The sequence below is a fragment of the Ammospiza nelsoni genome, chromosome 10 (genome assembly GCF_027579445.1).
Source record: "Ammospiza nelsoni isolate bAmmNel1 chromosome 10, bAmmNel1.pri, whole genome shotgun sequence".
Lineage (NCBI taxonomy): Eukaryota > Metazoa > Chordata > Aves > Passeriformes > Passerellidae > Ammospiza > Ammospiza nelsoni.
The window spans coordinates 22,229,007-22,256,965 of record NC_080642.1 but is presented as its reverse complement, the minus strand read 5'-3'; the positions used below and the strand labels follow the sequence as shown (position 1 = coordinate 22,256,965).

At 40.4% G+C, this 27,959-nt stretch overlaps 1 protein-coding gene across 2 annotated transcripts in view; it reads left to right on the top strand.

Annotated features, from left to right (window-relative positions):
• The window catches only part of CLSTN2 (calsyntenin 2), a 324,024-nt gene that overhangs the window by 226,581 nt on the left and 69,484 nt on the right, over positions 1-27,959 (top strand). For both annotated transcript variants that reach the window (XM_059478862.1, XM_059478861.1), the window contains exons 3-5: positions 12,327-12,522; positions 14,105-14,313; positions 21,875-22,024. In XM_059478862.1, coding sequence (XP_059334845.1) covers positions 12,327-12,522; positions 14,105-14,313; positions 21,875-22,024 — 555 coding nt within the window. The remainder of the gene's footprint in view (positions 1-12,326; positions 12,523-14,104; positions 14,314-21,874; positions 22,025-27,959) is intronic.

Here is a 27,959-nt window from a genome sequence, read left to right as displayed (position 1 = left end):
AATGGCTGTCCTCTACATTTAGGCTCAACACAGCTGCAGTTTGTATATCCATTATAGTTATTTTCATGCCAGTGAGGATATGAAAACCTTAATCCAAGTTTCCATATAGGAAAAGTTACTGTATTCTGCTGCTGACCATGCCATTCCACAAAAGAGCCATGTTTGCAATCAGTCTGCAATTTACTGGAGCACAATCCCCCTGCCATTATAAATACTGTGTCATGGGGCTGTGCTTCTGGAATTGCTTTGGTGGCTGGAGTCCCATCTGAATCATGGAATATATCAGGATCTCTTCAAGCTGACAATCCTGCATTGAAAAACAAGGATCTTACTAAATTCGGAGTAGGAATTAGTTACTATCTCAGAAAAAGCTGGGGTTTTGCTCTGCTTAACCATTTGTGCTGCTGTTAGGAGAACAAAAAGCTGGGAATAAGGAGCAACATGTCAAGTAGGGGTTGCCCACGGGCAGCTGGAAGTACTGAGATAGTCAGCTCACACAGCTCAGGTTCTCACATCTCCCATGTGTCAGGCATTGAGCCTGAGCAGGTGAAGGCAGCTCTGCCCAAGGCTGTGCTGGGGAGTCTTGAATTGCTGTGTCTGAAAAACCATGTTCTCCTGAGCTGCCTGGGAGTGACACGGCCCTGCAAGCTTGTTCTGCACAGAAACACAGACATTTGCTGGCTGCCTGCACTCTGGCCAGTGGCTGGAGCTGTCTCCTGGAGTACTGGCATGGTGGGGAGAAACCTTGCACTTAAGACCAGCACAGTATAAAAAATAAAGGTTTCCTACTTTATAAAGGTGAAGTAGGAAACATCAAACTCAATAGTACAAAAGAGGAGGAGACTGTGAGGCTCAGAGGAATAGGATGAACTGAATATATTTTGTTAGAAGAAGCAATTCTAAGTGTCCAAACAAATCAGAGTACGACTGATCTTCCAGAGAGATGTGCATTTACTTTTTCTTCTGATGAATTTTTTCTGCACTACGTGATTTCCATTCTGATAAAAAGCCAGATGCTGTAATTTTGACTGTGTTGCTTTTCATTTGAGATGATGCTTTGCAGGAGAAGTATTTGTGTCCAAAGTAACTTAGCGTGTCTAAGAGATCCAATCCAAATGATGACTTTACATCAGGAGCTGAGTATTTCAGATTGTTTAAAGACAGGCAAGTGGAAGTAAAGACAGATGAAAAAAAGCCATGATCAGGAGGAACCATATGGTACTCTTGTAACAATTAAACTCAGTGCTCTACTTTGGTGCGTGTCTGCAGGATGCACAGACTAATCCCTTGTGTCCAGGCTCCATGCCAAGATTAAATTAATGTTCCCAAATTTTTTACTTAATCTGCTTCTGTGAGAAGAGGCCACAGCAGAGTAAAGAGCTGAGTGAAAAACTGAGGATGTGTGAGCACTTTATCCCTTTCCTATCCTCTCACTCAATGCCTTGCCTTTCACATGTGTTTTCATGGGCAAAAGGTAGAAGGGTCCTAAAACACCTGATGCATCTCTGAAATTTCACTGTGTGTGTTATCAAGAGTTTAGGAGCCACTGAAAAGATCCATACTTTCCCTTTGAACTCATTTCATAGGCTGCCAATGCCATGCAAGCTCCACAATTATTCAAAGGTACAATATTGGAATTATTTTATGGTTGTTATTTTTGAAGGACAGCCGTAGCTCCTAGTGCTTGGCTCTCCTCTGGTTTGCATGGTTGAGTGTACTGTTTAAATTATGTGCTAGCCAGTCCAAAGTTCCTGATATAGCTCTCAAGTTAGCTCTAACTCATGCCTTTGATTCAAAAGAAACAGAAAAACTGATTGATCATTCACTGTGTGCTTTAAATTAACTAACTATGCCCCAAAAGAATGCCTTTAAAATTATTCAGGGAAATAATAATTTAATAAATTCAACATTTTCCAAGCTGCTTTATCTCAAAAATTGTCTGCCTTGATAGAAGGCCCTAGGGAAAGTAGTTTAATTAAAAAGTAAGGTTTTCTGTCAGTCTGCTGAGCCCTCTGCAGACTAAACAGCTGCTGATTTTCTACTCTGAGTGTGACATGGTGATGTTCATTTTCTTGTTTATCTCTGTGTATCTCACAAGGGAGCCAAATCTAGCAGCTCATGGAGCACCTATCCTGCTGAAGGAAATATTTGGTTTAGGTTTTCCTGTTGGACTGTAGGAATTCTGTAAGCAATATGTATTTGCTAACCAAGATTCCTAATTCTAGGTTTCTATTTAATTTGAAATATAAACATCATAGCTACTTTCACATCTTTTATTAGCATTTGTTCTTTAACTGCTCAGTAATACTTAGTGGTAGGAAATTATTGCAAGCATTGTAATAACCTTTATAATTTTACCTGCAGATACCTCTAGGCCGCTCTTTTAAAAATAGGTTCACCTTTTTTTTTAAATTATATACACACTAAATTGGGTCAGGGCCTCATAAGGCAAGTTATCTCCTATTTTTTCTATGTGTAGACCTCACTAATCTAGAGGAGAAATAGCTTTGTGACCCATCTTTCAGGCACGAACGTGGAATTAGGGCAGTGGGAGCATCTGGGCCTCTGTGTCTCCTGCAAGAGGAGCGTCGGAAGCAAAGTGATTTTTGATCTGCTGCAGCCACAACTGCAGACATTACAGCCTTGAGTGAGCATTGCCAGAGAATGCAGGTGATGTGTGTGAAGACAAGGACCCAGAGGTGTTTGTGATTGTTATTGACACCTGCACAAAAGGAAAGCAGAAAATGACCCAGCTGGGAACTGTGTAATTCACAGCTTCACTTGGCTCCTGGGGGATAAAGTCCTTTTAATAATGTGCTTTTTTGCACAGGCTTAACTACACGGTTGCAGGATTAATTTTTCAAGTTTTTCATTATAATGTGGTATTGTAAAATATGCCAAGGCAAATATTTCTCAGTGATGCTCATGTAACTGTTAGAGACACTGTGCTGTGCCCTACAGCACTGTAACTAAATGGGACAGCAGTTCCTGTGTGCTGAGTGTGAAAAATGCCAATGACTTGTTATTAAAATTTTAAAAGTTTAATAGTCATAAAATGGTTATAAAAATAGTAATACAATTAGAGTAATAATAATTTGGACAATTTGAATTAGGACAATATGAGACAATAGAGACAAAGAGTTATGGATGTCCAGGTACCTTTTTCTGGGCAGCACAAACCTGAGAAAGGCCCCCCATTAACAGAGGATTAACCCTTAAAAATAACAACCTGTTACATATTCATACACCTCATACATGATGCATAAATTCCATTCAAACACAGGATTCTGTCTGGTCATTGTCAGCTTCTTAATCTGAATCCTGACAGCTCCTTCGAGGCAGGAAGAAGTTTGTTTCTTCTGATAATGGGGCAATAAATTCTCTTTCTCTGAAAGATTCAGGTGTCCTGTGGCTGCTATCTCGCTGCGAGTCCTTTCTTTTAAAAAAGTATCCTACATATCATAGTTTCTATTTTAACATTTTTATTACCTGAAACTATATTTAACACAGTACTTAAGAGAATTAATTAATTAATTAATTAATTAATTAATTAATACTTTCTAACACAACACATATAATATTCATTTTAATATTAGCGAAAAGCCAGTCATAAAATACATGCATTTTTCACATTGAGTGTGTGGCTGTGTGGCACTGGATGCACTCCTGAATCCATGGGATACTTCCAAACATGAGGCTTGAGGCTGACAACGCCTTCCATTGGTGCAGTGGGCATGGAACTCCACACATTGGTTAGAAAACTATACTTTTTTGCTACTTTTCTTAAAATCACACTTTCTTCCTTTTTTGACTCTCTTGAATATGGCAGATTTTAGAAAGAATAAAAGGTTAGGAAGTGTTTCAAATTGTTTGCAATAGAGTGTTAATTTGGTAAGGGTTTGATTGATGGGAGGAAGGAAAGAAAATATTTTATATTTCTATGCTTGTAGAGTAGACGGTGTTTGCAAAAGGCACTGTCAGTAGTTAATTAACCACATCTTTATGTGCACAAACATTTATCTCCTTGTTACTTGCTTTTCTAATCCACCTCAAGGTTTATTGCAGTTTTCAAATAAACATCTATCAGTTCTCCATCATTTGAGGTGGAGTGCAGACCTGAGTGGGACGTGTTGTGCATCTCAGCAGTTGGGGATGCCAACAGAGCAATGTGGTCAGATATCTCACTAAAATCACAGTTTGTCCAGAAAAATCACACTTTGTAAGCAACATTTATGTAAACAAAACTGTAGATGAGGGAAATTTATTGTGGAGCCAGGAGGAAACCCAGATATCACTGCTGCTTTTATGTTGCCCATAGAACTGTCTTAATCCTGAGCAGCTGGTCCCTGCTTCAGGAGAAGGATGAGGTCTGGTTCATTTGGTGTGAGCTTCTGCCACCTATGAATAACTTGAAGTGCAAGTGCAGTTTTCCCCTCTTCCAGTTTCAAATCCATGGAACAGAAGTGTAGCAGTGGATTTATGCTCTTTCTTTGCAGAGCGTGTTGCCCATAACATTAGATATGAGGAAATAATAATTTTTGGTATTAAGGCATGAATGCCTCCCTCTATTCATGATTTCAGTATTTGCTTCCTGGAATTTAGTATTGTAGTGTGAGTTTAATAGCATTGACTTAAATGAGCAGGAAAAGCATTTACAGTAGTTACTCCCTTATATTATTTCCCTATCTTTACAGCTATTTTACATCTCTTGTTATTTTTTTGCCTCATTTTCCCAAACAACTGTCTTTCTTCCTTCAAAACATATTCTGCTTTCAGTAATTATTTAAACAGTAGCAACAGCCTGTTATAGAAAAACTTGTCAAAGCTGTGAACCTTCCAAGTGGCATGGAGACACTCCAAAGGTCACCAGCTCTGCAGTGCAGGAGGTGTTTGCAGGATTCCAGCAGAGAAACTTGTATACAACTGTTATTGTGGAAGGCTGGCTTATGAAAAAAACCAAACAGAGGAACAGCAACCCCTAAAAAAAGTTATTGGAAAATCTGACATTGCCAGCAGGTCATGGGTCAGCGCTGTATTTCTGAGAAAACAGCAAACCTAGCAGTGTCCCAGCAGGTACTTATTTGCAGGTGGCCATCAAAGTGCCAGGAGAAATCCTTGCTGATAAATTTTCCAAGAACAGCATGCCTGTGTTTATGTTTCCATCTGCATGTAAAGCCTTAAAGATTCAAATTGGATTCATACTGAGAGTACTTCAGTTTTGTTGACAAACTTTTAGTTAGAACAAGAGGAGAGTCATGCCTCAAGCAAATCCACACATTATATAAAATTTTAGGAAGTCTACAGGTGGCATGTAGTGTATGGAGATTCTTCTTTAGTGGTGGCAGTCAGATACCTCTGTTAGGACTTGATGGATCCCTGGAGCTGGATTAGGATGCACCTTCTTGAAGGACAGGCCTAGGGAGACAGGAGTGTCATTGTCACTCATGTGCAAAGCTTTGGAGGTCACTGTAACACTTTGATCATGGCATTTCTGCCTGTTCTTTGCATCAAAGCTTGATATGCATCTGTCCTGAACAGGGGTTTTGTCTCCTTCAAGGTGGGAGTGGATTTGCCATGGGATCCTGGGACTTTTGATTCTTTGGGATCTTCCAGGGTCTCTGTGCTTACCTCAGGAAGTATAAAACTGCAACCTTAATTTTAAATAAAGGATTATCTGTATTGACTTGCATGTTGGAGAAAAACCCACGTGGAAGTGTAATAAAAGTCTAGAGAGTAATAAAATTAGAACAGGATACGAATGTAAATGAGTAATTTTGTCAGCAGCAAACTAATGAAGCCTGGTTTCTCAGAGATTTGAGCTTCATGTTTGATTTACTGCTACCTAAAAGGTACAAGACAGAATTGAAGCTTTTCTTCTTGTGGAGCTTTTAGAACACTTTTGTGTGCTCTCTCTGCCGTTTAGTGAGATGTGACCTCTTTGTCACCCATCTGCTTTTTCTGTAGCATCTCTGTATTGTGGAGCTGCATAATTTCAAAGCACTTGAGGGAAACAATTCATCTCTTTAAAACATAGTTCAAGTTAACAGATGGTTTCAGGAACAAGTCCATGTGTGTAGTCACACATCCAGACGTGTCCTGGACACAGCAGAGTGATCTCCATTCCATAAGGAATCACGAGTTTGCCTGAGCATGCAGTTGTCACTGAGGCTGGAAAAATGATTGAGTCCAACCTGTAGAATTATTGAGTCCAGCAATAACCCACCACTAACCCCTGTCCCTGAGTGCCACATTTACAGGGCTTCTGAATCCCTCCAGGGATGGTGATGCCGCTGCTGCCCTGAGTACCCTGTGCCAGTGCCTGACCCACACTTCTGGTGGAAACATTTCTTTCCTGACATCCAATCTAAACCTCCCCTGGTGCAACTTTGTCAGGATCTCTAGCTGGTCAGAGAGACCCCAAGAAAAGTTCCAAAGTTTCTTTTCCCAGCCCAGCACTTGAAGAAGGAGTCAGAGCTCTTCATTTCTCGGTCTCAAGGTTGTTTATTGTATCTTATCTATACAAAATTTTCTCCTGCACAGCTGAGGTCCGTCCAGCAGGGCAGTTCCAGGCACTCTGCCTGCCCCCAGGGCAGTGTTATGCCTTTATAATAAAAATTACATCTACAATGTTTACAATTACTTTCCAATACCTCTCATCTATGTAGACAGTGAGCTTCTACTCTAAACCAATCTGTCAGTGCCACCATCACAGCAGAAGATGGAGGCCAAGAAGAGGAAGGAGAAAGGCTGGACACATCCAGTTCCCTCCATCTTGCCTCCTGAACCCCCATACCAAAAACCCAAAATCTACTTTTCCACCCCATGATAACTTCATTATTATTCTACCTAAACTGTTGTGGCTTGCTGATCTTCATCTAAGGTTGGTAATCTGCTCCACAGGTCATAATCAAACCCACAGGTGTTTTGGGCTCTGTGCCAGGGTCTCTGAGCCCCCTGGCAGGGTCCTGGCCATCCTGGACAGCCAGAGGGATGTGCTGGGCTCCCACACAACTCGAGCCATTTACTCACCCTGTCAGTTGTTACCCTGGAGAAGAGACTGACTCCCATGCCACGAGAGTCTCCTCTCAGAGAGCACTGGGGTTTCCCCTGAGCCTCCATTTCTGCAGGCTGAGCCCCCCTCCAGCTCCCCCAGCTGCTCCTCACCAGCCTTGTGCTGCAGCCTTGTGCTCCAGCCCTTCCCCAGCTCAGTTCCCCTCTCTGGACTCACTGCAGCCCCTCAGGGTCTTTCTTGCAGTGAGGGTCCCAGAACTGGGCATGGGGTTTGGTGTGTGGCTGCCCCAGTGCTGAGTACAGGGGGACAATCACTGTCCTGGTGGCCACACTGGTCCAGGGCAGGTACCAAATTGGCTTTTTGGGCCACCTGGGCACACCTGGCTCATGTTCAGCCCCTGTTGAGCAGCACCCACAGGTCCTGTTCTGTCAGGCATTGCCAACCCCAGCCTGGAGCACTGCAGGCTCGTGGTGGCCCAGCCTGGCCTTGCTGAACCTCAGCCAGCACAGTGAAACAACATTTGCTGATTCCTGATTCACACATAACTTGTGCCTTTCTAACTATTGATGCCAGTGATGGAATGTCAGAGATCCCAGCTTTCCATCTGAAGTATTCAGTATTCTTAGTGTAGTGAAGGCTGAGGAAGTAGAAAGGGAGCTGTGAAAAGCCAAATAATCCTCAGTGTTTCTTAATAACTTCTGAAATTGATTTCAAGTGAATGAGGCTGTGTAGTTATTAAAGGAGTAACATTGGGGATTCATATTTCACTGGAAGAAGCATGAATGTGGTGTTTCATATAAAAGACAGTAATTTGTAATACAATTTTATTGATCAAGGCTTATAATCACTAAATCTTGCATGCAAATGTGACTGAATGTGAAACATTGTCTTTATCAATTTCCAAACAGTGGATAAATTTGTTGGTTATGCTACTGTAATGATGAACCCTCAGTACCTTTTTTCAGTCTATTATTATTTTTACAGACGAAATAATATCCTTATTACCCCAGGATTAGTAACATAGGGATCTGGCATGGCTTTAAAACTTAAAAGAATGTAAACTTCAAAATTCATAGGTGCTTATGGCTAATGATAGTCTGAATGATTTGAAGAAAAAACATGTCCAGAGTTTAGTTAAAATGAAACTCTCAGTTGAGTTCAGCCCTGTAACCAGAAGTTTTCATAGGAAGCAACTGGAAGCCCTCAGAGTGTGTATCCTCGCCTGGGAGAAGAGAAATTTTCCCTCTGCCTTGGCAATTGCTGTAGGATTTCATCAATGTGCTTCTACCTTTACATGGTGTCACCAGCTTTTCCTTTTTTTAGTAATTAAGTGCTACCACCATTTCTATGATCACAAAATCCTATATCCACCTGCTCACAAACCCATTCAAATGAAATGAAGAACAAAGCACAGAATTTTGCTGGGTTGTCTGTTGGGAGAAAAACAATGTCCCAGTTTGCACTCTCATTATTTCAGCCTTGCAGAGGGGTAGGGAAGAAGGGGGTGCAAATGTCCTCCAACTTCAGTGGTGAGTCTGAGGAGGAGAGAAACCCTGCCTCGCTTTTCTCCAGTGATTTACAAACTCAGACTTACCTAAGGGCCCAGGAAGATAAGCTTGGCACTGTTCCCATTGGCATCATGTATGTCTGGTGCAAGGATCAACTGACATGGACTCCACTCATGCCAGCAAAGCAAAGCCATTTATTACACAGTTTACCAGAATTTACAGGTCACTACGTTTGTAAAATTTTCCATTTTGACCCCTTTGTCCTGGTCTGTGACAGTGTTCACAGGGGTCTGAGGGTCTCAGGGGTCTGAGGGAAGAGAGGAGGATCTGACTCCATGTTTCAGAAGGCTGATTTATTATTTTATTATATATATTATATTAAAACTATACTAAAAGAATAGAAGAAAGGATTTCATCAGAAGGCTGGCTAAGAATAGAAAAAGAAAGAATAACAAAAGCTTGTGGCTCGAACTCTCTGTCCGAGCTAGCTGTGATTGGCCATTAATTAGAAAGAACAAACATAGGCTAATTAAAGATCCACCTGTTGCATTCCACAGCAGCAGATAATCATTGTTTACATTTTGTTCCTGAGGCCTCTCATCTTCTCAGGAGGAAAAATCCTAAAGAAAGGATTTTTCATAAAAGATGTCTGTGACACTGGTCCCCTTTAGAAACACAATCTTCTGATTATTCTTCTCGTGCTAGTAATGTCCTTTGTTATGTCTTTTGCCATAAGGTCCTTTTTGCATCTCCCCTCACCAGCGTGGTCAGTGTCAGTGACCAGACATGATGTCTTCACTTCTGCTCTTGCCCCGAGTTTCTCTCTCCCTTGGCTTTCACTGTACCAGGGCCAGAAGGTCAGTGATGCTGCCCAGCTCAGCCTCTGTAGCTGTCTCATCTCTGACAGTCTGGGGTTAGCTCAGCTGGCTTAAAATAAACGCCTGTAGCTCTATTTAATAATTACAAATAATATCTGTTACATTTTAAAGACATTGTTTGAAATGCTTAATAAGAGTATTTCTATAGATGTGTCAATGTCTTTGTGTCTGGCAGTGGACCTTACTTAATACTCTGCTTTGTTACAGCTCTTACAACTCTGTTATGATTTCCATTTGCAATACAGCCATTAAGACACCTTTTTAAAAAGTGATGATCCTATACATTTCAATTGTTCGACAGTGTTAGTTCATTTCTTTGGAAACAGCAGTAAAGCCCTTCTTTTGAAAACAAATCTTATCCAATTTTTAACAACATTTCCAGTTGTTTTCAAATAAGCAGGTTTCTGTAGCCACATTCTGGAAGTGCATGTTGGGTTTTTTGCAGTGTGTTTACAAATATCTCATCATTTCCAGGCAGCTGTCATTATTTTATTTTTGGAAAATGGGAATATGGAGGCAAAATTAGAGTCATATTTAAAGCTGGAGTGTCTTGCATAGGAGCAGGATATGGAGACTTCTAATATTTGATGAGAACTGATTGGAACATGTGCTGCTTCTATGATTGCTTTGCATTAGGGCACTGCCTTTGGAGAGGGAAAAATTATTCATATTTAGATAAGGGCTGAGAGAACTTTTATCTGCCTGGAGCTATTTCTGCTTTTTAAGAACTGTAGCTTGGACGTCTGCAAATGCTGTCTTGTTTGCAATCAAACAGTGGATCAATAAAATAATAAAGACAAAGCACTGAAGTTAGGATTTTTGTTGATGGATTGTGCATCTGAGGAAAACTTTATTAAGGAACTATGAAGGCCAGTCTTTATAGCACACAACATACAGTATTTGCTATTAGATTTCCCATGTTTGCACCGGTTTATTTTCTTTTCAATTAAAATAAAGCTGAAATCCACAATATCATTTTTAGATGAATGTTTTGTTTTGAAGTTACAAGGAAATGCAGATAATTTTTTTCAAAGGTTGTGTGTGACAGCAGTGGGATGCAAACTCAGTGCCTGTGATTAAAGCTGAACAGGCTGCTGCCCTTCAGCCTTCTCTTCATCTTGTGCTCTGGGCCCTGTGCACAGTTCATTATCACTGTGCAGCCTGCTTTTAGGATGTGCAAGGTGTTGAAAATCTCAGGCTAAAGTCCATTGCTTCTTCTGTAGCCCAAATATTTGAGCTCACTGAGAGTGGAGAGCAGAGAGCCTGGAAAAGAGCACAGCTTTGTCCTGGGAAACTCCACAGCCCTTTCACACCCCTGGAGGGAGAGGGGACAGCAGGAAAATGTGTAAGCAATGCTTAGTGTATGTTTTCAGCACCTCATAATTACCAAAACAACCGTGTGCTGGTCCTTTAAAGGCATTCACAGGATTGATTGCAATTGTGAAGTGTGGGATTTGTCTGCCTAAATGTCAGTGGATGTAGCTGAGCAAAGCTTCAGCTCCTGTGGTCATAAAGGGAAGCCAGTGTGATGATAGTGGAGGAAATATTCTAAAATTCTGTGTTTATACCTCCATACATAATCCCCACCCTCCCTGCACACACGCCCTTGCCATTTTCTATTTTTCACACATAATAGGAATTATGAACTTCAGCACTTTGTAAAAGTCACCGTCTGTTCTCTTTTGCAAAAATAAACAATATATTGTAATAGAGCAACAGGAACCTAGCCTGAATTAGAGGTCATAGATTCAGAGTTAATTTAGAATTTGGCACTTGGCTCAGATATGATTGGCAAGGAGATTTTCAAAAGGCTGCAACTGTAAATTGGAAATAAATGGAAAAGGATTATGTGAGTGGGAGATGGCTTTGAATTTATAATGCATGTCCTGAGACTGACTTGCTCATAAAAGAGCATGTGTTTAATGTGTCATAAAAATATTTAAGTCATATTGATCTTTCTATAAATATTTCATTTTTAAAGTTGGATTCTGGAGTATCTTGCATAGGAGCAGGATATAGAGACTGAACTAAAAGTAAAATAAAATTAGCTCAGTGTGCATATCCTTGCTATCATTATGAAAGATAAAAAAAGGAACACCAGAAATTGGGTCTTTTTTCCCTTTCCAGTCTCATATTCCCACAATATCCTTTATGCTGTCTTTTGTGACCAAATCAATTTGATTAGTCCTTGCTATATCATCTGTTCTGTTCTCGAGTGCTCATCTGAGAGGTGCTATGGATCTATTGCATCAGGAAACAGTTTGGAGGCAGAGTGAGTTGCTGCCAGGAAGGCACTCATGTATGAGAGTGAGAATGTGGGTGTGTAACTGAGATGTCCAAAAGGGACACTTTTTGGTGTGCCTTCAGCTGCTTCTGATCCAGAGCTGATGTATGTCTGTAAATAAAGCAGGATGTGTTTTGAATGTGCCCATGTTCTGCACCATTAGTTTTTCCACTGTTGGGAAACTGAACTGCAAGAATCTGCACAGCTATCACCTTGGCCGCTCAAGGGGCTCAAGGAGTGACAGCAGTTATAAAAGGACCACCTCTGGAGTATTATCTGTTTTTCTTTTTGTTATTTCCTTTAAATAAATACAGTCTCCTAATTTAGCTCAAATGTAATTTAGCTCACTGTTGCTGTTGGTACCATATGGAATGGCCTCTGGGGCTTTCAGGAACCATTTAGTACTGACACAGGAAGAGGGAGGAGTGTGCCTAGAGCTGTACTCAGAGCATCCCACTGCACAACACCTGCCTAATGGTTCTTTTGGATACACAGTGACCTGGTGCCTGAGTCTGTGTTTCCCTCCTCTGGAAAAGCAGGTGAAATACAAATGAACTTTGCAGGTGTCTCTCCAGTGCATAAGACTTAGACCCACCCCCCCCCCTTCTCCCCCAGTTATGATTGTTTTGTGCTGTTCCTCACAGGTGAAATTTGTGCTTTTAAAATCCATGGGCAAGAGATGCCCTTTGAGGCCATTGTGCTGAACAAGACATCTGGAGAAGGTCGGCTCCGAGCAAGGAGTCCCATTGACTGTGAGCTGCAGAAGGAATACACATTCATCATCCAGGCCTACGACTGTGGATCAGGACCAGGTGGAACCAACTGGAAGAAATCTCACAAGTGAGTGAAAATGAGAAGAAATATTTTTTTGCTTTGGCATACATTTGCTCCACAGTCTATGTTATTTCAGGTAGAAAACAAATAAAGATAAATCGTAGTTGCAATATTCTATCCATTTTTTCATTCCTTTTTCCTAGTAGAAAATATATTTCTTTTTGTTTGTTTCAGTTAAAGCTTTGCACAGGATCCCCATTCAAGTGGATAAATGCATCTCAGTTTCGGTTTATATTTTCCATTTGTGCTTTCATTTTGAATACATCCAGGTCATAGAAACTGGCTTTCAATTGATATTTGCAATTTTTAAATAGGTTTTCTCTCTGTTCATCTCATTTCAAATGGTAAGAAAAGAGGAATCATCCCCTTTTTTTAGCATATCTGTGCCATAAGCTGAGCAGTGTCACATTTGAATGGAGTCTGACCTCAGCTTTTGTCCAACAAGTCTCAGAGAAAGTGAAGTCCTCTGAAGTGGAGTGTATTGAAGGTCACTGGGTGGTACTTTTACTTTGGAGCCAATTCCCTGAATAAGCTTAGGTGGCACAGTGCCTTTTTTCCCCTTTGAATTCATGAAACAAAGCTCCAGCTCATTTGTCATTGAAGATGGATTTAACTCACGTAGATGTATAAGTGCTGTACAAATAGTTCCTTTTGCTGAGAGCCATTATAATAAATGATTTATAGTAATCATTCTTCCTTTTTGCTCATCCAGGACATATGACAATTAAAATTTTAATTTGGTCTGTAATGCAAGCTGAAGTTTTCAGGATATTTATTTAAAAAGAATACAGAGTTAGGAAGAAGCCTGCAAAAGCAGATAACCATCAAATCACAGAAAGAGGTTTTGCTTCACAATATCAAATTTTATTATGTTTCCCCCTCTCACGTTAGTAACAATCTGGTAGAAATCCAGTTCTAAATCTGGATTTTCAAAATCTGGAAAATTTTGGTCTAATCTTGACTAAATGAAGTCTGGCCCACTGATTTTGTCTAGCAGCTCATGCTCAGCCACCCTGCCTGGGGTCCCAGCCTTTATTGCAGCTCTGCTGTTGCTCCAGAACACCCCTTTTGTGTCCCTGTGTCACCCTGCCCATCAAACCAGAAAGCAAAGCCTTCCAAAGCAGGGCCTTTGGGGTTTACTCACTAAACACATGTGCGGTGTTGTGACTACTTGAAGGATTAGATAATTGTCAGCAGCAGAAGGTGAGAGCCTTACTTAATATGGAAGAATGCCTGTAAACTGCTCATTTTTAGGTAGTGGGTACAGAAGACTACTGTGTCTTATTTTACTGTGTAATGATATCATTGGCTTTCTGCTGGGGTTCATTTTTGAGGGCAGATTTTAATAGCAAAAACCATAAAACTCTCTCCCTTACAAGCCATGGCAATGGACTTTTACCTAGTGCCACTTAAGATGCTAAATTGAGCAAATGAAACATAAAAATTCTGGTATCTCATTTTAATAGGAGTTCACATAGTTTTCTAGATATGTTTTGATAGTCTTTTCAAGTGTTTTGAAAATAAACTGTTAGTGAGGTGTCACAATAAATTAACTTTTCTCTTTGATATTTTTCTGTGCCTGTTTTAGGGCAGTAGTCCACATCCAGGTGAAGGATGTCAACGAGTTCTCCCCAGCATTCAAGGAGAGCATGTACAAGGCCTCAGTGACAGAGGGGAAGATCTATGACAGCATCCTGCAGGTGGAAGCCACAGACGAGGACTGCTCCCCCCAGTTCAGCCAGATCTGCAACTACGAGATTGTCACCACGGATGTTCCCTTTGCCATCGACAGGAACGGTGAGTGTGGCTCCAGCAGGGCTGTCTGCAGGGCTGGCAGTGCTGGGGGCATGAGCTGGTCACCTGGCTGGAGAGGGAACTCCAGAGAGAAATCCTGTTCTCATCTCTGAGGGCAGAGGGATCCTCACACTGAGCGATTCCATCCCTTTTGTGTACAGCCATGCAGTAATCTCCTGTGGAAATTAAACCACCAGGTTTAGGTGAGCAACACGATTCTTGGTCACCTGGTCCATTCTCCTAATTGTCTCAGATCCTGTTTCCCTTCCAAGTGATGGCATTCCCCAAGGCAGCATGTGTTCCCCAATGCAGGGGTTATTTACTGGGTTACAGCCAGTCCTATTCCCCTGAATTTCCTGAATCAGAACCCGAATATGGCAATATTCTGCATATGTTTATTGATTGTTAAAGCTTTTAGGATCATGGGTCCACAGACCTGCCCAGCTGTGGTGCTTCTGAAGTGGATCCATTATCCATTATTATCCATTACAGTGTTGCAGCCATCTTTTATGAAAATTCCTTTCCTTAGGATTTTTCCTCCTGAGAAGCTGGGAGGCCTCAGGAACAAAATGTAAACAATGGTTATCTGCTGCTGTGGAATGCAACAGGTGCATCTGGGATTGGCCCATGTTGGTTGTTTCTAATTAATGGCCAATCACAGTCAGCTAGCTCGGACAGAGAGTCCAAGCCACAAACCTTTGTTATCATTCTTTGCTATTCTATTCTTAGCTAGCCTTCTGATGAAATCCTTTCTTCTATTCTTTTAGTATAGTTTTAATGTAATAAATATCATAAAATAATAAATCAAGCCTTCTGAAACATGGAGTCAGATCCTTGTCTCTTCCCCAATCCAAGAACCCCTGTGAACACTGTCACACTGCAGCATGGAAGAAAATGTACTTTGGAGAATAAGTACCATTTCTTAAGTTTTTGTTGGCTTGTTTTAGTTGTTTTTCAAAGGTATATATTTTATATTTTAGTGAAAATAATAAACCATATTAAGTTTTCCAGAGGCAGCAGTTTTTGATCTTAGTGGCTTTGTATGTCAGCTTCCTGGATCAGCAAAGAACATGGATCTGAGTTTGGGAACGATGACAGAGTTGTATGAAAAGTGTGTGGAAGGTCCTTCCTCCCATTCTCTGCTTGCTTCAGATTATACAAAATAGTTTCCCCTGAAGAAACACCCTGTGTGCATACCCAGCAATGCTCTGATTTATCTCTCCTAGCAGAAACATTTAATCCATGTTTGTAGGAGGAGAGTAGAGTTTGGAAGTTAAATCTGACTTTTGGCCAAATTGTGAATTGAATGCATGCATGGAGCTACTGTTTTCTCTGAGCAGTCATTTTTATGTTGGGATGTTTTATAAAAACTCTTAACCCTGTTCAAAAATTATTCATCTATATTTGTTCAGTTCTTGCACAATGCACAGATGAGCATCAGAAGATAATAACCTGTTACATCAATAAATTTTAATGACTTTGGGGAAAAATCCATCTCGTTATCACACACTGGGAAGCAAGTGTATGATATGGGAAGTGCAACCATGAGGAATATGTTTGTGTTTAAGTAAATGAGGGCAGCTGCCACAGTAGCCCTGAGGATTCTTGAGAATCCAGAGAACTGCACAAAGGATTTTTTACAGCAACTGGGCATTTGGAAGGACATATTTGGAAGCAATTCCCTGGAAGATTTTCCTCTCCATGGCTTTTTTTTCTAACTGTGAGATTTCCCATGTTTTCATAAAAGAAAGTTCTCTATGTCTCTGAATCCATTTTTTTCCAAGGCTCCATGTCTGTGTGAAGGGTGGGTACTCGGGGAAGCCACACGTTGTCTCAAAATTTCCTGTGGGGTTTGTGGCAGGTATAAGGGACAGAGAATACCCTGAAATTGGTGTGATACAGAGTAGTCACTTCTACCATTCATGCCTTTTCAGATCCTATAACACAGAGCTGCTGCTTCAGGAGTGCTCGTGGCTTTTTACAGTCACAGATATGATCAAAAGCATAGGAAATGCCAGGAGTCGTTGGTTACATCTTTGTCCTCATGTGCCTGGCACCTGCTTTGCAGCAAAGGCAGTGAGAAAATCATTGATTTAAATGTGGCTTTAAAGCCTGCAGTGAATAATTGGTATAAGGTTATAATACTTGCAGTTTCTTGGTCATGAGTTCAATTAATATTTTTGATCTATTTGTTCACTAAAAGAACAGTGCTGCCACAACCAACAGTAATTGCAGTCTAATTTGCAATTTTTTAAGATAATGGTAATTGCTTAAACCCACTGGGATTAGAGACAAAGTCAGAATAGATGACTATACTTTTATTTTGTGATAAAATTATGCTGCTTAGTTCCACCACATTTCACTGCTGAGAATGTCTCTCTATGGCAGCTGATAGAAACTTTCTGTGGTGCAAATTCTTTGGAAACATGCCCATTTTTGTTCCTGGTCAGGTGGTTAAAATAGATGTATGAGATGCCTGGGTCTGTCTGGTAATACTGTGCTAATTAGGATTTTGTTAACAGGGGTTTTTTTAGCCATTGTGAAATACAAATCTAGGTTCTTGTGTCTCCTGCAGGTTATGATTTTTTTATGCTTTTCAGTCACCGACATGTGGAGCTTCATTGCTCAGAAAGAGGATAAGTAAATACCTTAAAATCAAATCTAAATATGGAAAGGGGCCCCAAAAGATGGAGGTGAGGGTGAATTGTGAGGAAAACATGCCATTGTCTGCCCCAGATGGTGGACTTTTTCATGACCAACACATGAAACTAACCCTGAATTTAGGTCTGTAAAAAGATGGAGCTCTATGATCAGCTCTTTTTCTTTTGGCAGGCCAGTGTCTTGTTAGGTAAAACTTACTTCTTGTCCCTAGATCCATGCATGGAGCAGTTTTTTGGGCTTGAAAAATTGAATTGCACATTGGGGAAGGTTTGCAGAGCGGCAGAGAGAGCCCTGCAGGCTCAGGTGTTGGTGCACAGGCTGCCTCATCCCCACTCCAGGGGAGGCAGGAGTGAGAGGGCACAGGAAGCAGCATCAGCCTGAGGGTATTTCCTACTTTGGGAAGGTAATATAAAACTTCTCAGTTATCTCTGGGGACTCTAGCCCTTGGTATGTGATTTCCTTGTGGATGAAATTGCTTTGTGTTCTGAAACTATAGCACTAGTAAAATGCAGTCTTGTGTATGATGAGCCCAACTCAGAGGGCAATGAACTCTGAGTCATAAAACACAGTCACGTAAAGGCAGGGGACAAATCTGTGCTTTGCTGTGCAAAGAACTGTGATTAAAGGTGTAAGGCATAATATGTTTTAAAGTAGTATTGCATGCAGATTAATCTCATTTTATCCTTAGCAGAGAATGCAAATCAAGTCAGTTACTGCAGCAACAGTGTAGGCTTTTTTCAGGTGACAGAAAAATTAAACCACAATGCACAGATCTGTCAGAATGCCAGCAAAAGCCATTTTTATTCATGTATCTTGTGCTTTATTTGTCAGGGATTATGGTCAGATGATCTGGGAACTCAGGTATAAATACAAATTCTGTCACAGCTCTGACCTAGTCTCACCTCAGAAATGGGGATGATTCTTATTTGCCACCTGGCTCTGGGGAGCACTTCACAAATGCTTGTTTAAACTGTTCAATGTGAGGATGAGACAGGGACCTGTCCAGGCTATACAGATTTTATCAGGTTACAAATCCTGGACAGAACAGGACCTCACAAAATCCCCCTTTACAGCACCCAGGGCTGCAGCAGGAGCTGTGCACACTTCATATGGCCAGGAAAGTAAAGCCAAACTTTATAGCTGAGCATCTGCATTTGATATTTATATATTTATTAAATGACAGATTCTTTCCATTGTCATTTAAAAATGAACCTTTCTGACAGGAAGATCGATTGATTTAGTAACTGTGGAATTTAGGAGGGAATTGCCATACTAAATCAGTCAAGTTTTTTCCCCATTCTTGTGTCTGCTCCAAAGTAAGGTGGAAGAGCCGTAAAAGAGGAATGTTTATATCTATCTATCCCCAAAACTGACCTTGAAGAAACAGACATGTAAATGTCCTCCTGTGTCCTCAGGAAGGTCTTTTTATATTCCTCTAGTCACTGATCTGCTTTTTGTTGTTTGAAAATAGCTGGTTTTAGCTCTGGGTATTTCCAGGGAAAGGCAGATATTTAGGAAAACTGAATAAAAAATGTATGGACTAATTTTGAATTGTGTAGAAATGTACTTACTTCTCCATTAAAATTTTCTCTTTTTAATGTTATTAATTACTTTTTTGTGTGTTGGTGAGATGTAAACAGAAACTTTCAGACTATCATCTCTAAAACTTTACTTAGTCTGTGTTTATAGTGCTTTCGTTCTGTGTCAGCTTTTTAATTGTATTGATTAAGTTATAAAAACCCAAAGAATCATAAAGCATCAGAGGTAAGAAAAAACAATATTAGGAAATCAATAAACTATTGGATAACATCTGCAAGTCATCCAAATGACCTTCCAGAACACACCTAAGAGTCAGAATCTTTGTGGTCCAAATCTGAAATGGCCATAATGAAATACAGATCTTGGAAGATAAATTTAATGAAATGTAAATATGTTGTAATGATTTATAAATCCTGTAGGACAGTTGGACAGTTTTGGTTTCTTGAGAATTATCTTTGCTGATCACAGACTAAAATAATACCAAGAAGAACCAAATAGGGAAATATAAAGATTCATGTATGAAATAATATAATGGAGAAAGGACAGAAGAACTGAGCAGATATTAAGTCAGTAATTAAGTACATACATACAGTGGCAGTTTTTCATTAAATCCTCTTAGGCAGCCACTAATTAGGCAACTCAAGATAGTAAAATGGGCGATTAGATTGTTTTGTCAATCACTAACTCAAAACCCAATGAAGTAGTTTCTTGGGGGTTCTGCAGGTTATTGCAGCCCCAAGACACATGAACAGTCTCTGTTTCAGCCCCCACACTCCAAGAATGACTCACAGCTCTTCAGTTCTCGCTCTCAGAGTTGTTTATTGTATCTTATCTATAAAAAATTTTTCTCCTGTCCAGCCGAGGTCCGCTCAGCAGGACAGACAGAGGCACTCTGCCTGCCCCCGGGGCGGTGTTATCTCTTTATACTACAAACTACGTGTAACATGTTTGCAATTACTTTCCAATACCTATCACCTGTGTTAGACAGTGAGCTTCTACTCTAAACCAATCCCAAAGTGCCAACATCACTGCAGAAACTGGAGGTAGAGAAGAAGAAGAAAGGCTGGACATGCCCAAGTCCCTCCATCTTGTTCCCAAAATCCCCATTCTAAAAACCCCAAAATCTACCTTTCCACCCAGTGATAATTTTATTATTACACTGCTTAAACTTCTGTGGCTTTCAGGTCCTCATACAAAGCTGGTAATTTGCTCCACGGGTCACAATCAAACCCACAGGTGTTCTGGGCTGTGTGCCAGGGTCTCTGAGCCCCCTGGCAGGGTCCTGGCAGCTCTTGACACCCAGAGGGATGCACTGAGTTCTGACAGAGTTGATGAGGTTGTTGCAGTTCTTGTGGGGAGCAAAGAGCTGTGCCCATGGCAGGCCTGAAAACACCTGGCAACATGAGGCACCCCAGAGAGAGACCCCCAGAGTCTGCAGGACACTGCCCTGGGTCCAAACCAGCCTTCAGCAGTTCACAATTCCATTTTTCCTTTCAAGACATTTAAATATGAGAAGGGTTTGTCCACCTGCGTGCCCTGCCCACAAAGAGAGCAGAAGAGACTCAGAGCCAGCAGTAAATGGGGTATTGGGCCATTTACTGCAGATGCAAGGGTGTATTTAAACTACAGTCTTTGAACCTGGAGCTGGTGATAAATGCAAACAACAGCCTTTCTTCAGGCCTGACCTGGAAAGTTTTGCATCCATTTCAATAAACTCCTAGAGTTGGCTTTAATGTAGTAGTAGCAAAAAGTAGAGTGGTGGGCTCTGACAAGATAAGGAGTGTGAAGCAGAGAGACAGCAGCTAAAAGTCGTCACTTGTCAAATTAATGGAGCTTTAGTGAAAGACTTCTTTTAAAAAGCTGCATTTTTCTGCTTTCTCTTGTCTTTCATCCATTTGTGTGAAAAGAAAAAAGAAAATGAAACTGAAATGCTCAAGCCAAACCTAACGTTTTGTGCCTAACAAAAGAGAATTTGGCCAGCACCTGTAGGGACCGGTTCACTGCATCTGACTAAATTCCAGGATGTGGGGGGCTGCCCATTTCAAATTTAGCACAAACAATTGGATTTTGCTGATCCTTGCTTGCAAGCAGATGTTACGTGTAGCAGTGCTGCAGAGTTTGTTCTTTGAATTCTGGAACAAAATCCTCATTCAAAGAGATAGTAAAGCAAACAGCCCTGAGCAAAAGCATAAAATTAATTAAACAGGATGAAGTTTCAACTTGTGCAAAAAGTAAATTCCAGTGGAAATGGACAGGATTAAAATGCTGAATTTGTTAATAGAAAACCCATATATTTTGCATGGTGCTCTCCCAGTCCTCCAGGAACTATTCAGAGAAAGATCTTTCCCTTTCCTTCTGAAAAGTTATGCTGGTTTTGTTCCCAAAGCAGGCAATTTGTTACCTTTTTATGTGAGTCAGGTTCAGCAGATAAACCCTGTTGTTGCTGGGTTTTATTTTGCATGTGATAACTATGTGCTGCACTATCAAATACTGCTAAACACTGTAAGGCAGGAGGTGATTTTAGGGCTTTTCCTATTTTTAAAATGTCTCTCATCTACAGGGTAATAGCTTTTGAGAAAACAGGAAGATACTTGGGTTCAGTAGTGGATCTTGAGAAGGTGGCTGTTAAAGCCAGGTATTATGGCAAATGTGGAAAAGGAGAGTGCACTAATAGCTCACGTGTCAAGATGTAACTGCTAATTACTTTTACCATCTTACTTTTGAAAGTGTTGTTGAGCAGATGTTTTTTGATAGAGCCATGCCCATATTATATCACCCCCATCTTATATTTTCCCACAAGTATCTTATTTCCATGCTGGATTGAAAGAAAATCCTTCCCATTCCTCAGAGCGTCCTGCCTCTGCATGTCCTGTGTACTTCAGAGAGTGTCACAGACATCTTTTATGGAAAATCCTTTCCTTAGGATTTTCCCTCCTGAGAAGCTGGGAGGCCTCAGGAACAAAATGTAAACATTGATTATCTGCTGCTGTGGAATGCAACAGGTGCATCTGTGATTGGTCTCATGTGGTTGTTTCTAATTAATGGCCAATGACAGTCAGCTGGCTTGGACTCTCTGTTATTCATTCCTTCTTTTTCTATTCTTAGCCAGCCTTCTGATGAAATCCTTTCTTCTATTCTTTTAGTATAGTTTTAATGTAATATATATCATAAAATAATAAATCAGCCTTCTGAAATATGGAGTCAACATTCTCATCTCTTCCCTCAGCCTGAGACCCCTGTGAACACCGTCACAAGAGAGCTCAAAAGTCACAAAGCACTTGATGAACCAGGACCCAGATGTTGCAGTCTGGGGATGCTCGGCCAAGAATGAATCTCTGAATGTTTTCTTGTGTTGAACCTCTAGGTAACATCAGGAACACGGAGAAACTGAGCTATGATAAGCAGCACCAGTATGAGATAATGGTCACAGCTTTTGACTGTGGGCAGAAGCGTGCGACAGAAGATGTCTTGGTTCGAGTTAATGTCAAACCTGTGTGCAAACCAGGCTGGCAAGGTAAGGCTGAATAGCTTTTCTATTGTAATTCTTTATTTAAATCTCTTTCCTTTGGTGTTTTCCCTCTACCTCACAGTAAGGAAAGGAGGGTGCTTGTTGCACTGGTGTGGAAAACTGCTGCTGTTCCTTCTGCCTCATTCCAAGCCTGCTAACGAAGTGGATGATAATCCCACGTTTGCTTGCATTTGCCATGCTTCTTCTCTAGGCAGAACAAAGAGCAGACCAGACAAAAAGAACACAAATTTCTACTCCAATAAGTTATCTCATGAGTCTAATAAGTTATCTTATAAGAATATTCTGGAAGGTAAAAAAAAATGATGCTGTTTTGCCATTGTCCTACTATTCCTTAAAAGAGCATTTTTGAAGCCACCATGGCAAGATGTTTCTGCCATGTGAGCTGGAGTTGTTCAGGTTATCTTGTTCAAGGTTCAGGATTGGCTTTTGTGGCATGCAGGAGCCAAGGCACCCCCAGTGGATGTGAAAAGCATCTTTAAAGCTGATTCCTGTCTTGATACTGAGACATTCTGGTAGGAATCAATTTGATTTTCTAAAAATGCTGTAAGGATCTATACCCTGTCTGGAATGGAGAAAAACCCAGCTGACAATGTACAGGGAAGATAGATATGCCACTAATTATTAGGAATTAAGATGGAAATGAGGGCTGGATTACAGACAAACAAATTGGATGTGACCATGTTATGCAGGTGTCATTCAGGACTAACTTGACCTTCATAATTGTAATTTTTAAACATAATGATTGAGAAGGAAAAAATCAGTTTTGCTGTTGTACTTAAAGATAAATTTGCAGGTTGACATTTAGAAGAAAAAATATTTTCTTTGGGAAATGAGAAGCTCTCGTCTAGAGGAGCTAGTAATGAAATGTTTGCAATAGCAGGATTCCATTTCCACAGCCCTCACTTGGACCAGAGGCATGTTTCAGATTTTTGGGATGTACTAGTACTCAAGTATTTGAAGAACATTTTTGTTGAAAGAAACCACAATAGCTATGAACTATTTCCACATTCTCTAACTGATATTACTGTTCACATGATTTATTCTCTAAAAATATTACGGTCTCTTTACACTGGAGAAATATTCTGTTTCCATTTTATGGAGTTATCTCAGATAAATTACTTATCCCCAAATTAGCTTGAGATTTGTATTAAAATGGGTGTAATGGATGAATATTTTTTTTTCATTTTTTATATTCAGGTATTTTTTTGATTGAATAAGTTTTGCAAAGGTGGCAATGGTGTATTTCTATTGCCCAGTATTATTTCACAGTTCATGTGGTTGTTATGCTTGTTACTGGCTCCATCAGGTGGGTTTAGACACTAGGCAGCCAATAAAAGGAAAAGGAGCAATCTCAAACAGGTTTGATCAGGGTTTGGGGTGTGTTTTTGATGCTTTGTTCGTGTTATTTGTACCTTTCCACCTGTCAAACGCACGACTCTTCACCTCCCTGGCACATCCCCAGGTCAAGGAGCACAAGATGCAAGGGGATGTCTCCTACTCAGGGTAGAAGGTCTTTAAGTAAACAATTGAGTAGATAGGGCTTCATTGCATAATTATTATTAATTCATTAATTGTAATTTGAAAATGAGCTACAACATAAGCATTCCAGAGATTTATACATTTCTCTTAAAGAGATTTGTTTCATACCCTTTTATTTTTACAGGTGGAGAAATTCATGTAGGTGATGGTGTTTGCCAGTTTGAGCCAGTAAAAATCACCTGTTTCTAGGGAAAAAATAAGATCAAATAAGCAAATCTTTCCAAGAGTATTTGTAGTAGTTAAAGAGGAAATGTGGAGACTAGAAATGGAAGATATTTATAGTGTTCTTTCTTCCCTGTGTTTGGTGCTCTGTGACCTCCCCACAAAGGGGCAGCCAGCAAGTTTGCTCCATCTTCTTTGAAATAATGCTATATTTGTAAAGATTGGATGACTTCAGGAAGTAAAATAATGGGAAGTTTTTGACAGAAAAGAGGAATAATCTGAGTCCTTGGTTATAATAGAGATGTTGCTAAAATACGTGATTTTTTTTTCTTGTTCTTCAATGTTATCCTGAACAAATAAATACTCGGATTTTCAATTTATGGCATTGGCACTTAGTTCTTGAAAGCTAATGGCTTTTGTAATTTGAAATATTGTGCACTTGTTTATGTAACTATCATGAATAGAGATTGGAGTGGTCTAATGCAACTTCAGTATTAAAAATTTTATTGCAGCTAATTTCAGCGTAGATGCCCTTCAGATAACCTCCACTGTGCAGGGCTGCGAGAGGGAAGAACAGGCTGATGTAAAGCAATTCAAAATTATTCCTGTTTCTTGAGGCCAGCAGCATGTGACTGATGTGTGGCAGAGCAAATAAGGCTCCACCAGCCAAGGTGCTTTCCTTTAATCAATATTTCCTTGGGCTAACGGCGTTGAAATCTTCATTAAATCCAGGAGCTGCTTCCCTGCTCTCTGATGATGATGGGCATTAATACACCAGCAGCCAGATCCCCACATAGATATTTTCAGCAAAAAAGCCTCCCCTCTGTTCAGAGGCTGCTCTAGAAACAAACTTAACCCAAGCTGGCATCTGCTTTCTGAGCAGAGCACTCTGGAGTGTTATTCATATACTGAGCAAGCTAAAAATGTAAATCAATGGGCTGAATTACTTCCTAATCAGGTATTTTAATTGGAAATGCTCACTAGTGGGTTTTGTCAAGTGACTTCTAGAGCTGTGCTACAAAATCTCTTCATGCCAGCTGTGTTTTCATGTCCATGATTTCCAAACAGTGCAGTGTCCATGTCCTGCCAGGTAGGTAAAGGACAGAATTACCAAGAAAAGCTGGATGATGACAGTACTCCTGACATCATCATGGCTCAATCTGCAGTCGAAGATACTTAGATTTTTGGTATAAAACATTTTTAATCCTTCCATAGTGGGATTACAAATGGAAATTAAATCTAACCCAATGTGCTGAAAGATGCAATGTAGCAAAAAATTGAAAACAATTATTCCTGTACCAGGCTCTCTGGTGACTAGCGCACTGTGTGGGGAGAAGAAGAGTCTAGCCTCCAAAAAAAAAGAAAAAGGGTAGAATCATGGACCTGAAAACTTGAAAAATATGTTTTAAGATTGTCAGAGGTCTGCTCAATTACTGACAATTAAACTACAAGTGAGGTTGCTCCCTAAAATGCAATTGATTTCAGACAGAAAATAGTTACTAGAAGCAAAAAAACTTCTCTGAAACAACCAACTGAATATCCTGGGAAAGAAAAAGAGAGCTCACAACAGGGAAGGCTGGCTGTGCTTCCTGGGGAGATGAGTGTGGAGCAAAGACAACAGCCCAAAACTCAAAAGTCACTTTGTTTCCCCTCATGAAAGGAGAGTTTTCCATGCCAAATTTCATATGGCCTTGCATAGGCAATGGTGACTAACCTGCAGTTGGACTGTTAGGACTCCAAATACAAAACATGATTTCACAGCATCTAGCCTCAAGTGTTTTACCAGTCTGAAAAGATTTCTTGTATTTATCTTCCAAGGTCTGTGAACCCATATGCATCCACAGCCAGCTACGCAAGAAAGAGAATAAGGCTGAAGTTCTTTAAAAATTCGTCTTAAAAGAGATAGTCCTGAAAAATTAAATTACTTTTACGTAGCGTTGGCTTAAAAATAGTTTTGAAATAAAAGCTTCTCTTTGTTCATTCATCCAATACATTGTAAAAATATTCTTAAAAGGTTGTTAGTGTATCAGAGATGGTGCATACCATTTCCTTCCTAAGGCATGTTGGGCCCACTAAGGTGGCCCGGGCCCTTCCCAAAGGCATATTCCCAGCACCTCTTTAAGGATGAATAGGCATTCAGAGCCTGTGTGCAGTCACATCAGCTTGCTCTTCCTGCTGAAATAAAATCTTTCTTTTGTACAAAGAAGGGCAGGACCTTCCACTTCAGTAGCAGAGTGATCTCACATCACTTCTGAGTCAACATTCCTCAGAGATGTTGTTTGCAGGAGCTGCTGAGTGACTTCAGAATGGTTTTCATGAGGGCTTTCTAGTAAGATCCAGTTACTGAGGGAAACCAAAACCATATTGGCTTTCATTCTGACAATGCTTTTAACAAGGAGGAATATTATTACTAAGGTAATTGATTATTTGGAGGAGGCTGGTCAAGTGCAGAAACCTTGCTGATGAAGGTAATATTCTCAGTCTTCCAGAACAATTTAAAAGGACCAAGTAATTTCTGCACTAAACACAAATCAATTTGCATTACTCCTGTGCAGACACCTAGCAGCTCAAAGCACCATCCTTGTGTTGTCTTAGCTGTGAGATATTCACCCATACTTTTATAAATAAAATTTATTGTGAAGCACGAGTCTTTATGGCAGTCTAAGCTTAGCACTGCTATGCATGCATTAGCCACACATCCTTCAACCAGGGTAATCAGGATGAAATACTTACATTCAGCTGTTAAATTGAATGGCACCATTTTAGTAAAATACCCACTCTAAATAACCACTCCAGACATTTGAAAATTAACTAAACTCCTGAGTACTACCAAGTTTTGAGCTTAAAATTTACATAAGTTCATATTTGCTTTATTACTTGTATCTATGTCGTTTTTACTTTGCTTTGACTACCAGACATACTCAGAGAAGGCAGTCATACCTGTTCCAATCTAATTTTTTAGATATGCTCTCTTTAGTAAGTTCTGTATCTGCATTATAGTTAAATACGTCTTCCCTGAGCACTCCAGGTCCTCTCATGTTTCTTTTTACCATGTCCTCTTACTGAAAACAGTGCTTTAGATATTCCAGGACTGCCTTGCTTTTGCCTGGCTGTATCAGACTGGTGGCCTGTGGAAATGCTTTCTTGTCTTAATGAAATCAGCTCTTTTACCATCTGTTGTTTTTCAGTGATTTCTCAGATGCTTGCTGAACTGCCTGAGCACTTTGTATCATTACTAAGCACTATTTCTGTAACACCAGTTCTCAAGGTCACCTTGTTCTGTGTTTAGGATATCTTCTTTCTAGACTGACTTCTAGTGTGGCACTGCCTTCCTTTCCCTTCACTGGCAGCAGTAACTAACACAGTCCTGGTCTTGTGCCAGGACTGCAAATGGAAATATCAAATAACACTCCCAAGGCAGGCTCACAGGGACCATTACCAGTCAGTTCCCTGTGTACCATGAGCTTCACATCTGCCGAGTAACCCATTACTGCCCTCTCTGCAGGCTGTTCTGCTTCTCTCTGGTTGTTCTGAGCACTGAAATTCTGAAGCCAGTCTTTTCCATCTTAAGTGATACAAAACCCCCATTCATTTTAGACCTATTTAACTAGATTTTTATTTCCATATATAACTCCTTTGTTCACATTTCTGTATTTGCAACTACAAAACTAGTAATTTCTTGTTTGAATTTTCACTGCAAGATCCTCCTGAGCTTTACTGGGGCAATTATCATTTCATTGAGAAGTTTCTTATCTCTGAGATGCAGCTGACAGCATCATTCCATTAACATTTCCTCTGCCAAAAAGTTAAAGCACTGCAGGGTATCCAGTTAGGTTTGAAGCTTTTCCTTATGATTTTTTTTTCTCTGCATGTAGATACTGCCACATATTCTTAGACCTTGGGCTGAAAAATTTAAGGATGAGGATTAGGATCCATTGAAGAAGGATTTTTGGATCCATTGATGAGGGATCCATGGATGAGGGTTGGGATCCATGGATGAGGGTTGGGATCCATGCATGAGGGTTGAGATCCAATAATGAAGGATTTTTGGATTAGGATTGGGATCCATGGATGAGGGATCCATGGATGAGGATTGGGATCATACACTGGGCCAGTCCACAGTACTGAGGCTCTGTCAAGCCAGAGCAGCAAGGCCTGGGCTGGCTCCTGGATCCAGAGATGCTGTGGCTGAGACAAACCAGCACCTGCAGCCCAGTCT